General features: G+C 34.4%; 1 protein-coding gene across 3 annotated transcripts in view; it reads right to left on the bottom strand.

Moving 5' to 3' along the window:
* The window catches only part of Ntrk3 (neurotrophic receptor tyrosine kinase 3), a 424,455-nt gene that overhangs the window by 54,940 nt on the left and 356,546 nt on the right, over positions 1-12,969 (bottom strand). For 2 of the 3 annotated variants that reach the window (XM_078051196.1, XM_078051195.1), the window contains 2 exons: positions 6,057-6,098; positions 1,319-1,477 (listed from right to left, as the gene is read on the bottom strand). In XM_078051196.1, the coding sequence (XP_077907322.1) occupies positions 1,319-1,477; positions 6,057-6,098 (201 nt within the window). The remainder of the gene's footprint in view (positions 1-1,318; positions 1,478-6,056; positions 6,099-12,969) is intronic. The other variant, XM_005320115.4, reaches the window with a different exon arrangement.

Below are 12,969 nucleotides of genomic sequence, written 5' to 3'. Positions count from 1 at the left end.
ACTGAGCTTCTGAATAGTAAGATATTACAGATTTAGAGAAATGCCTTCTTTTCAGTCTTTGAAATTCACTTAATTAAGTGGTCAGGACATAGGAGAGCACAGATGAATATAGCTTTCAAGAAGAAAGAAACTGTCTTGAATATAAAATAAGATTTCAATACTAAAAGGTCCTAATGTTTACATTTTCCCAGAAAACAGAAGACCATAAAAAGAATTGCAATGTATTATAAGTGAGCTGGGTTGGGAGACAAATCCCCTTCAGGTCTATGAACTATTCTGAATCCCCCACAGGCAATATGGCTCTGGTCTACACTCAACTGAGAAGCAGTTTGGAAGGTTTGGAAGCAGAAGGGTCCTGTGACCACAGCCCAGGCTCTGTCCCTGCTCCTGGGGTTCTCACCTCCAAGGCTGTCTACTCCAGGATTCCAAATAATCCCCCTTCCTTAGTACTGAATCTCAACAAGTGTTTTTGTGAAAATTATTAAATTACTACAGCTAAAGTGCTTAGGAAAGTGCCTAGTGCTAAATGTGATCTATTATTAAAATTCATTCACTTTCATTTTTATTGTTATTTAAATTAAAATTATAAAAATATTGTGTTTATTATTATGCTTACTGTTATGACTTATTTTATTCCTAGAAATTCACACAGCACTCTCTCCATTATATGCACTTGACTTTCTCAGTTCACCATCTTATACATCGTTGGGGCTGGTGTGCCTAAAACCCTTGGGGACCCAGATTCCTGGGGCATACCCGGTAGTAGGTATTTCCACAAGATGGCACAATTGAAAAACTCATTGTTGTTCTTTGTTTTCCTTTCCTGTCTTGGTTAAACACTTGTGATTTTTAACTATAGCAGAACAAATAAAACCATGACTTTTATCTCCATTTAGACATCTGATTTCATGCCCTTTTGAGAATAATACTCTATTTCTTATGGTTACAATTTTTCCCCACTCTAAATTCCACTCCCTTTTTCTTTTCAAGTGCCAGGGCTTAACCACTAAGCCATATCCTGAGCCCATTTTTATTTTTCATTTTAAGAAAATGAAAAGGGTCTCACCAAGTTGCTTCGGGCCTTGGTAAATTGCTGAGGCTGGCTTTGAACTTGCAGTCCTCCTGCCTCAGATTCCTGAATCACTGGAATTACAGGCATGTACTACCACACTCAGCAAGCTTCCCCCTCTGCTTACTTATGTCTACATCCATTCTGCTGGCTCCAAATCCCAATTGATGTTTTGTACACTATGGCCAATTCCTGGCCTGAGCTACAATCTTTTCCCCAATCAGGATTCCTGTGTGCCCTGCTTTTTACCTCTGTGTTTGAGAGCTGAAACCATGGCTGTTTTCCATAGGTGAAGATCTCCCAAAGGATCACCCCGAAGCTCCACACATCACTCTCTGTAGTGAACTTCCGGTACATGATGCTTTCAGGGGGCATCCAGCGGATGGGGAGCATAGTGTGTCCTCCCACCTAAAAAGGGTCAAGACAGAGGCACAGAGAGTGACCAGATGACCAGAATCAGTCACGTCTTTCTGTAAGCTTCATGTGAAGATACAATCTCTTCCATGCATCATATTCTAAGATGGCTACTACTTGATGCAACTTGTATCAGAGGGTGAGTGGAGACACTGACGTCTGAGGCTAAAACACTGGAGGCAGCTAGAGTAGCAGTAAGAAATAACACCTGAAGAAGGTAGTTTCCTTGATACTAAGTGTGAAGAAAGACCACAAGGTGATCTGAAGTAAGAAAGAAGCTTTCAGAATCCGGTGCTACCATAAAAATCTTAAAATCTTCTAGAGGAAAGTCTGCAGAGTCCCTGAGCAAGCTGCCCAGTATCAAGTATTTGCAGACATCAAGTTAGCCTTGTTGGCCAATGTGGGGAGGGCACAATGTAGCCCATGGGCATCTCATAGGTAAAACCATGACTAGCTCCTACCTGTCAATCCTAAATTTCTTACCACATTTTGGGATTTCACGCCAAGGGACAGGGAAGTTCCAAGAGCATGGAAAAACCACATACTAATAAGATATCAGGTGGACAGAGGGAAATAATGACAATTTTTAATAATATCTCAAAAGTCAAGAAGGAAGACAGTCTTTAATGTGGCCTAAGAAGACTATCAGCCATTTGAGGATTTACTGATTTGAGGGCAACAGAAAGCCACTAACAAGAGCCAACATTCAGGGTATTTTTTTTTTCCTTAAAAGGATGTCAGGGAGAGCCACGTTCCCCAGCAGGTCGAGAATATTAACAGCAGTGGAAGAAAATTCACAACATGTTTTAAAACTCAGGAAGTAACTGCACATTATTAAATACAGATTCAAAAATTGGAACATTGGGCAGATACATGGAATTTGCTGAGGCAAAAGTGCTTACTATTGATAAAAAAAAAAGAGTTCTTTATAAATGTTCTGATGAACAATTAACTCAAAAGTTTTTATTTCTGAGGTGGATGAGCTAGAGGAATAATAATAATGAACATTTAAAGAATGATTTGGGAGATGGGCAATCTTCTTTCTCTAAAGCAAAGTCATGTTTGCCTTATCCACTTGAAGTATTTTAGAAGATAACAGATAATAAGGGTTTTCAGAACAGTTGTTTTCAACCTGGGATTTTATAATCAGGAAAGGTCTATATCTATTTTAAAAATAACTGAAGATATTTGTTTCAAACAAGCAAAAACAGAAATTTTACTACATACAACCCTTCATTAATAAAGCAGAAATTAATTGAGGATATATTTGAAAAAAAAAGAGAAAAGAATCCAAAATAAACAATGATTTGGAACATTACGAATACTACAGAGCAAATAAGCTACAAAGATGCAGCTTAAATTCAAATAACAGTTGCTAATTTGGTAGTAAAAGGTAATACTATACTAATAAGGGCTTTCTATAAAATAAATAATAATACCAATAATGCTAATAGTACTACCACTGTTACTACAAACATCTATCTGGAATGAAATTTCCATATAATTTCAACCATAAATGCATAAAAGAGTATATACAGAAAAAAATTAAAAGCCTGATAAAGGAAAATCTGCAGAGTCCCTGAGAAAGCTGCCCAGTATCAAGTATTTGCAGACATCAAGTTAGCCTTGTGGCCAATGGGGGGAGGGCACAATGTAGTCCACGGGCATGTCGTAGGTAAAACCACAATTAGCTCCTGAATTTATAAATTTATTATTTAGAAAGGAGGGGAAAAGGCTACAGATAGTGATCAATGGTTGATTATGACAGTTTAAATGTGCTTTCTAAAGTTTTAAAGCAACTTCCAGAAGAATAGAAGTGTACACCTAACTTCCTAACCATTTTCAGGAAAACAGAACCAAATCTTTAACCAATACCAAAAAGACTACAGAAAGAGGAATAGCAATAGTTAGACCACAAAATAAAAAAGAGGTTTAGAATTATTACTGTAGACAATAAGTAAAAACAGGTTATAATACCTCTTAAGTGAGAGAAAAATTAAGGGTTTAAAAAAAAAACAGGATTCATGTTATTTAGAAAAGTCATATCTAAAATAAAATCGCAAAAAATACTAAAAATAAAAGAAAAATACAAGCAATAAAAGGAAAATATAATCAACCTATATATGCATATACACAAATATATAGGCATATTATATATGCCTATATATGCAAGTATAAACATATACTTTTGTGTATATGTATATACATATATATGACCAATAATATTACTTTTATTGATTATTTTTATACATTTTGTATTTTTCACATGTGTATATAAAAACAGACTTCCAAATGTCAGGAATAAGTTGGAAAAAAAGTAGTTTGTATCATATTTTCAGTATACTTAATACTTAATATCATATTTAAAGATAGAAAAATTTACTATTATGGTAATCATGAATACTATGCTCCAATTAACATAGCAACACTATATAAAATATGTGTGTGTGTACAGTACACACACACACACACATATATATATATAGTAAAATTGGGCATAAACCAAAACTAACAAACCTATCATTATAATGGAAAATTAAAACACTTCTTTCACAAATTAAAATATCAAAATGACAACATAAATGAAAAGACATTTTTTAAAATATGAATAATGAGTTGTGATGGATAAATATGTTGTGTGATGGTTTATGTCATTCAGACTCCTTAAAAATAATTACCTTAAATTAAAATATTTATAGAAACCAACCACATAATAAACCTCAAAGAAAATCTGAAATTCTAAGAGGAAAAAGATAAAGAATGAAAGCAAAAAACACTTTCTTCATCAAATAAAACAAAATAGAAATTAACAACAAAAGTTTAATTTTTTAAATGGTTCTCTTTGGGCAATTAAAAACCTAATAAAGAAAACATAAAAATAAAATTTAAAACTATATATTATAATATTAACTAATGTCCTTTCATTAAGTCCTGTGGAATATAGTGAAAGTAATTTGGAGGGGATAATATAGCATCTAAACACTATTTTAAAAATAGTTAAAATGTAACTAAACTAAATAAGGATCCAAGGTAAAAGACAGAGAGACCTAAAAACAAAAGTAGGAAAAGTAAAAGGCACTAAATAATAAAGCCAAAATAAAATGAATATGGATCAATTGGTATCAAACAAAACAGAGTAAAACAAACAACCAAAAAGGGGAAAAGAGCAGACTCGGTCTGCACAGTCAATTGCTAGTTCTTTCAAAAGTGATATAAATGTATGGCAAGGTTAATAACGGATACAGAGGAAATAATTTGAAATACAACAATAATTTGAAAATAAAGATTCAGTGATTGGTTTACTAGAAAACATTAATGAAATGTAGAAAACATGAATATAAAAACCACTGCAATTCTAGTAAAAACTCTATACATAAAAAATGTCATAGGTTCAGATGGTTTTATGATTGTATGATTGAGTTCTACTAACATTTTCTATTTTATTTATATTTTTCCAAAGCAAAAAAATGACAGAAATGTTCTCAAACCACTTCTATGGCTTGAATATTTCTCTTTTTTTTCCCCTTGCTTTTTTTCCCCTTTGGCTTGAATATTTCTGATAACAAAATCAGTCAAGCTTAACATGTAACCTTAAATACATAAATACAGATTTTTATTATGTATGTATAGAACTATCTCTGTTATGAATAGTCTCCAAATCTGAATGACACATCAAATCAGCAGCAAATCACAGAAATCCCACACATAATTGAAGAATGTTTATAACAGAAATGCAAGAATGCATCAACATTAAGAAATCTGGTTTAATTTACTAAATGGAAAATAAAAGAAAAAAAACATCCTTTGAGAAGATGCCAAAATTTTCCAATGCCCTTTTATGATTAAAAGCTCTAATCCCTTAGTAATAGAATATAACTTCCTTTATTCAGCACACTAAATATCATACTAACTGATAAAACCTTAGAAGCAATTAAAAGTATTATAGACTTAATAAATTATCCAGATATAAAAGGATAACACAATAGTCAAACTCTTCTCACATGTCAGTAGCAATGACTTCAAGATGCAGGGAAAATAAAATTATTTGTACAATAGCAACAAAATGTTTAAAACCCTGAGACATAATCCTAAGCAGAAAATATATAATTCTATTTAAATAAAAGTGTTGAAAAAAAAGCACAAAAGAAGACCTAAATAAATGAATTTTTTTATAATTCCCTCAAAAAGAAGAATCAATATCACAAATGTCTCATTCTTCCCTCAAAATAGTCTAAAAGTTCAAAACAATGTAGATAAAAACCCCAATGGAATGGTTTATGGAAATCAACAACATGAATCCAAATTCATCTAGAGTAGTAAATACTTGATAAAAACTTGTTGAAATTAGAACAATGATGAAGATTTGCTCTATGAGCAAAATATTTTATTGAACTATGTAATGAACACATTGTAGTTTGGCATAGGGATAGACAAATTTATTAATGGAACAAACTCAAAGTCTAGAGGCAGACCCATATGTAAATATTGGAGTTTAATATATGAAATGATGGGTTAGTAATTAAAGTGTTGGGACAATGAACTATTCATTAAGAAAATACACTTAGATACCTACCTCACACCATATACAAAAATCATTTCCAGATGGATTAAAGAGCTAAACATAAAAACAAAACAATAATAATATTAGAAGAAAACTTACAAAAGTATTTGTATAACCTCAGGAGTGGAAGGCCTTCCTACATAAGACATATATGTTCAAGAAGCCATACAGGATAATATTTTGCAATATAGCTTATTAAATTAAATACATTTGCATAGCACAAGACAAAATAATCATAGTTAAAAGACAAATGAGATAAAATATTTGCAATTATGTAACAAACAAGGAATTGAAAAAAAACGTATAATACAAAGTACTCCTTCAAATTAGTTAGCAAACACAACCAACAGAAAGAAGAGTTAAAAGAGACGAACAGATGATCCACCAGACAGCTACCAATAGCCACAAATGTATGAGGAGATGCCAATTAAAACAACAAGAGACACATTTCTGAATGTCATTTGAGAAAAATGGAAAAGGATGTATGTTACTGGTGCTTGAGGGATATGAGGAATTAGTCTCCAGTGCCACTGGCAAGATTGGGACACCTTTTCTGAGAGCAAATTCTTTTAGAATCTGTTTACACTAAAGGTACAAGTGCCTGTGACCAGCAATTCATTTGTAGGTGTCTTAGGAAAAACATTTGCTCTTGTAGGTGCTAATATTTAATTGAAGACATTTATTTTGTTGTTTCAAAGGGTGGACAATAGTATTCACTAAAGGTATATTCAGTGATCAAAAAGGAAATGGCAGAGCTATGTGTACTGATATGTAAGTATGTCCAGATATATCAAATGAAAGTGCAAGTTGCTAAAAAATATATTTGAGCATTCTCATTCCTATAAAAATGGATATATGCATACACAAGCAAATATATAGTACCGTGCAACTTGGCAAACACATGGAAAGAGGTCCTGAAAACTAGTGAACTGGTGGTTTCCTCTAGAAATGGAAGTGAGAATGAGCAGAGACCAAAGGAAACATTTCAGATTTCACTGTCTGTATTTCTGTACTGTTAGAAATGTCATGATGATCATGTATTACATTTGAAATTTTAAAAACAATAAAAGGAAATAATAACATGAATAAACAGAAACCAGCAGACCAACTTTAAGTTCTACATCAAAAGATAAGTTTTTAAAAAAAAATTATTTTTGATAGAATATTATAGAATGGTTTATTGCATCTGATTTCTTCATTAAAGAAAAAGTAGCAGTCAGAAATATAGGAACATTACCCTTGATGGACAATTGTGAATAATGGAGTCCTCCAAAATGATGCTGGTGTATGTGTCATTTGATGATTTTTATTTACAATCCAGAAGATGTATTACAAATTGAAATCTATACGTTTACAAAAAGGAGAAATTCAAGTGTACTGGGTATAAACTGTGATGAGCTTAAATGTTTGGACAGAAAAGTATTAGAAGGGTATTAACTGGTCACAGGGGAATCTTGATAAGATTCTCGCTAAGCAGCACCAGCAATGTGGGTAAAGTTTATACTGCACTCTTCCAGGAATGAACTAAAATATTTCAAGAGGTCTGTGATATGACAAAAACAGCAATAAATTGGAAGTCCAAAGCCCTGGATTTTGATCTGTCTTTTGACAAGCACTTAACCTCTTTGAACTTCAATTTCCTTATCTTCAAAATGGGAGTTGAACCACCAGTCCTGCCTAAGGTGATATTAGGTTGCAAAACCCATGAAGTGCAAAGGCATACCCACAAAGTACAATAACTGCTCATTGTGTGTTTCTTTACATGATGTATGGCAGCGTAACAACTCTCATTTCCTAGAGTTTTCTTATTTCATGTAAAACTCAGTGCTGCTTTCCCTCCAAGGTGACCTTCATCATTCTCCCTCATGAAGAAATCCTGTCTGGGAAAGGTAGTGTTCAAACATTTCTTATAAATGTTATTGACAAATATCCCCATGATAAAACCAAACCAGACATAAGTTGGCCAAAAATCAGTCTTTGTAATAAGAACAATATGAGTTAATTAAAAATGACTTCTGGACACTGCATACTGCATTCCTTATACATACTACATTCTCCAATAGACATCTCTACCATCCCTGTTTCACAGAAACAAAAAAAAAAAGAAGAAGATAAGGTACCTTTTTCAAGCATTGAATAAGAAATGTTAGCCAATGATCTGAGATACCTTAAGGGTCTTAAGGTAAGCCTTGAAACAGGAAGCGTAAATTAAAAGGCTCAGGAATAATTCTAGCAATAAAATAAGCACTTGGAGAGAAGCAGGGCTTTGAGTTGCAATAGGAAAGACCCCCATGCCTACCTTGAAGGATACCTTCCAACACCCTCTTCCAATTATTCCAGCCTCACACACAATCCCAATGAGGACAAGAGATACAAAACTCTGGAAGGACTTCTGCTCAAGAGACACTTTGCTAGGGCTAGAGGGTCAGGATGCTCAGGTTGTTTAGATGTCTGTTTGGAGGAATTAAAGGGTTATACAATCTTAGCACAAGCTCTCTGTTCTGTTTTTGTCTAGCCAGGACGGGGTCTAGCCAGGATTCATTAGGGTCTTTGCTCCTTTTGAATTACCAGGCATATTAATTCCAGAATGCAACCCCATTTGCTGCATTATTAAGTCTGTTTCTCAGAAAAATGACCAGTCCAGACATATTGGGAGTCATCCTGGAACAGAACAAGGGAGTCTCTATCTCCATAAAATTGCTTTTATGTCCAAATTTCATGTATGGACACCAGAGGCACCTAATCAACTCAGGCTTCAAGAGGCCCATTCAAAGGTCAACTACAAATCAAGAAATTGTAGGGGAAGGTCGTACAACTTCTTCAAAATCTAGTCAAATCTGGAAAACCAGTTTCTGAGACCTCTGGACCTTCTGCCTGAGCAGAAGAGTGAGTACTCATTGTCCCTTGAGAAGGGAGTGCCTTTGACCTCTTGCCTACTGATATTTTACTAAACACTTTTGACAAATTTGCTTCCTGCTTCAGTTAGTCTGCCAAATAAGATACATGATGTCTACTTAAATTTGAATTTCAGATAAACAACAAATAGTTTTTAGTATAAGTATGTCCCAAATATTGCATGGGATATACTTACGTTTGGGGGTGGTTTTGTTGTTGTTGTTTTTTTGTGTGTGTGTGTGTGTGTGTGTGTTTGTTTTTTTGTCTGAAGTTCGAATTTAACCAGGCATTCTGTATTTGTATATGTTAAATCTGACAACACCAGATTTCAGACCTATATATCAGGAAATGGACATTATGCTCCCAACAAACCTTTTTATTTGCTGGGCTCTCTATGCTTGTTTCTGCGCTTCTCCTTGTCTGCCTTCTCCCTTGTTCTAAAGAAGACTGCTGAGCTAGTGTACTATGCAAGCAAAGCTCCCTTCTCTCTCCCCCTCTACTGTCCCAGTCTCTTTGCCTGTTTCTCATTAACATCTTCCTGGATAGTGCCTATGACAGAGAGAAGCCTGTGCCAGAATCTTCCTCTACAAACACACTTCTGCTACCTTCTAGCTACAGATCCTTGGGCAAATTATTTGTCCTGTCTGGGATTCAATTTTCTTATCTGAAAATATGACTGGTAACTGTAATTGGCTCCTAGGATAATTCACCCAATTATATGTGCCTGATATGCTTGTTTAAAATGCAGATTCTTAGACTGTACCCTAAACCTAATGAAATTAGACCAGAGGTCATCAAACTACGACCCATCTCCTGCTATTGTAAATAAAGTTTTACAGCTGAGACAGGAGGATCACAAGTTCAAGACCAAACTCAGCAACTTAGTGAGGCCCTAAGCAACAGTGAGACCTTGTTTCAAAATAAAAGTAAAAAAGGCTGGGGATGTAGGTCAGTGATAAATTGCCCCTGGGTTAAATTCCCAGTGCCACAGGAAAAAAAAAAAAAAAAAGGTTTTATAGTACACAGTCATGTTCATCCATTTCCTTATTGTTTAAAGCTATTTTCACACCACAGAGGCCAAGTTGAATGTTGCAAATAAGAGCATATTAATGTTATGAATATATACTATCTGGTCCTTTACTGAAGAAGTTTATGACCTCTGAATTAGACTCAAAGGAATATCAGGATTGGAAGCTATGATTTTTTAATTGACAGAGATAATTTTTTTTAGTGTTACCAAAATCTTAATAATTCCCTAATTTCAAATATGATTGATTACACCTGACCAGGTATCTGGAGTCATGATCAGATTATAATGCTGTTGTGTGCTTTCTACTACTACACAATAGAGGTAAAGGATATGTTATAGTTTAGATATGAGGTGAGACTCATATGTGACACAATGCAAGAATGTTTAGAAGAAAAATGATTAGATTAAAAGAGTTTTAAAATACGCAGTGGATTAATTCTTTGATATGGATTGACTGGGTGATAATTGCAGGCAGGTAAGATGTAGCTGAAGAAAGTAGATCACTGGGGTTGTATCTTTGGGATTTATATTTTGTCCCTGGCAAGTGAAATATATTTTCTCTCTCTCTCTCTCTCTCTCTCTCTCTCTCTCTCTCTCTCTCTCTCTCTCTCTCTCTCTCTCTCTTTTTCTCCCTCTCTCTTTCATAGTAGCCATGTCCTGCTCTCCTCTGCCACCACCTTTCTCCATGGTATTCTGTCTCTCCTTAGGCCCACAGCTATGGAATCAGCTGACCGTAAATTAAATCTCTGAAACCATGAGCCACAATAAACTTTTTCTCCTCTAAGTTGTCTTTTTCAGGTCTTTCGGTTACAACAATGAAAGTTTGACTAAAATAACATGTCTGTATTACTTTTCTGTGATGTTAAGACTGATCAGTGGATATAGTGTGATCATAATTCACCTAATGATTTTAGCACCCATGATGATCATTGCCCAAACCCATTATTTCATTAGTGGTTACAAAAAGGTGACATTCTAAATATAGCATTCCCTCTGCATATATTAGCTGAAAATCTTTTATAAATAAAACTTTCTTTCATCAGCTATTTATTTATACTGATAGCAGTTTACACAGGACAGGCAAGATCACGCTCATTTTTTTTTCTCTTTATTTACTACTTCTTAGAATAATGAATTCACTCCCTAGAATTTTCCTAAAGTAACCAATAAAAGTTTTATTTTATTTAATTTTTTAACACACACACAAGCACACACACACATACACGAAGTGTTTTATTCTATTGTAGTTATTATTTTTGATGTCTGGTGTCCCATCTCTGGCCATGGAAGACTCTTAAAGTTAATGCCTGTGTCATCTCACATAATCCCTGTTGTCTTTGATAGCATCTTTTTATCTGATTTGAAAGAAAAATCTAGGCATTTTTTGCCCTGATGTTTTGATCAGTCATTTCTCTGAGAACCTCTGAATGCTTTTCTTGGCAATGGAATTTAGAGACCATAATGAGGATCCATAGTGCTCATTGTGACTGGGGTGGTCATTATTTCCAGGTTGCTAGAGTGGGAATGTATAGGTAGGAAAGGAAGCTAGGGAAAAAAAATTTCTTAAGAGAAATTGCAAAATGAGTTTATATTTACTTTTTGAAATTCAAATTTAGAATAATATAGCTTTTACTTAATTTCTTTGATTTTATATTTATACTTTGATTTTCGAAAATCACGATTTTTATAACATTGGTAACCTATTTGTTTTTTCCTAATATACTGGCATATCTCCATGTAACATAAAGAGAATTTCAGCATAAGTTAAAATATTATTACTGGCAATATGATTACTAAAAAATATCTATACACTTTGTAGCTTTTTCTGTCCTCAAGATATCCTACTGGGCCAGGCAGAGTGGTGCATGCCTGTAATCCCAGCAGTTCAGGAGATGGAGGCAGTTCAAATCCAGCCTCAGCAAAAGCAAGGTGCTAAGCTACTCACTGAGATCTTATCTCTAAACAAAATACAAAATAGAGCTGGGGATGTGGCTCCGTGGTCAAGTGCCCCAGAGTTCAATCCCCAGTACTCCCTCGCAAAAAAAGATACCCTACTAGGACATAGAGAAAGCAGTTTTATCTTAAAGTCATTTGAAATAATTCCTTTGTACACAGGTGAAGCCAACAACTTAATACACAATTCGTCTTTTTTGTTTCATCTTCCTTTTTAGTTTTGGAATTTTAAATTTTTTATTTTGGATTTGATTTATCATTGCTTGTTACGTCTGTAAATAAATAAATAAATAAATAATGCATGGTTTCAAAGTCAAAAGCACAAAACAATGTACTTTCAAGCAAGATCTAATTTCCTCCCTATTCATCTCATCTTCATCCTAAAGGAAACAACTTTATTTTTTTTCCTAGTTTCTACTTTCATTGATTTCTATACAAGGAAATATGGATTTAGATTCATTTACCTGTTCTGTGCTTGACTTCTCTCACTGTTGTTCATTCATTCCTTGTATGGCTATATAAGAAGAACTCCTTTGGCATAACAATGCCAAAGCTTTTCCAGTCCTTCCATATTGTCAATAGAAAATGCACTGGTTTTGTGTTTGTTTTGTTTTGTTTTTGTTTTTGTTTTTCACTGCTGGGAATGGAATTAAAGGTCTTGTGCATGCTAGATGCTAGGCAAGCGCTTTACCACTTAGCTACACCAGCAGTGTTGAAGTATACTTTATATACATATCTCATATTATTTTCCCACATCCTAGAGGAAGAGCCATGGTTCCAAGGGATAAAGCCTAGAATTCCCATTCTGCATAATAGGTGAGAGATGGAGTGCTGCACCCACAGGAGTGGTTTCTAACCAGGGTCTGCAGAACTTGGAGGTACATGAACTCTCCCCAGCAAGTATTCAGGCAAGGTTGTTTTGAGGGATTCTGCAGATCCTTGACTCTCATATGGATTTTCTTTTCCTAAAATTGAACTTAGAACCCCCTATGGTCTAGCAATTACTCTGCCCAATTACCACCTCCCCTGACTCCACACACACACAGC

Source organism: Ictidomys tridecemlineatus, chromosome 5, assembly GCF_052094955.1.
Source record: "Ictidomys tridecemlineatus isolate mIctTri1 chromosome 5, mIctTri1.hap1, whole genome shotgun sequence".
Taxonomy (NCBI): Eukaryota; Metazoa; Chordata; class Mammalia; order Rodentia; family Sciuridae; genus Ictidomys; species Ictidomys tridecemlineatus.
Note: the sequence above shows the minus strand (reverse complement) of the source record. Positions and strands in the feature narration are given on the sequence as shown.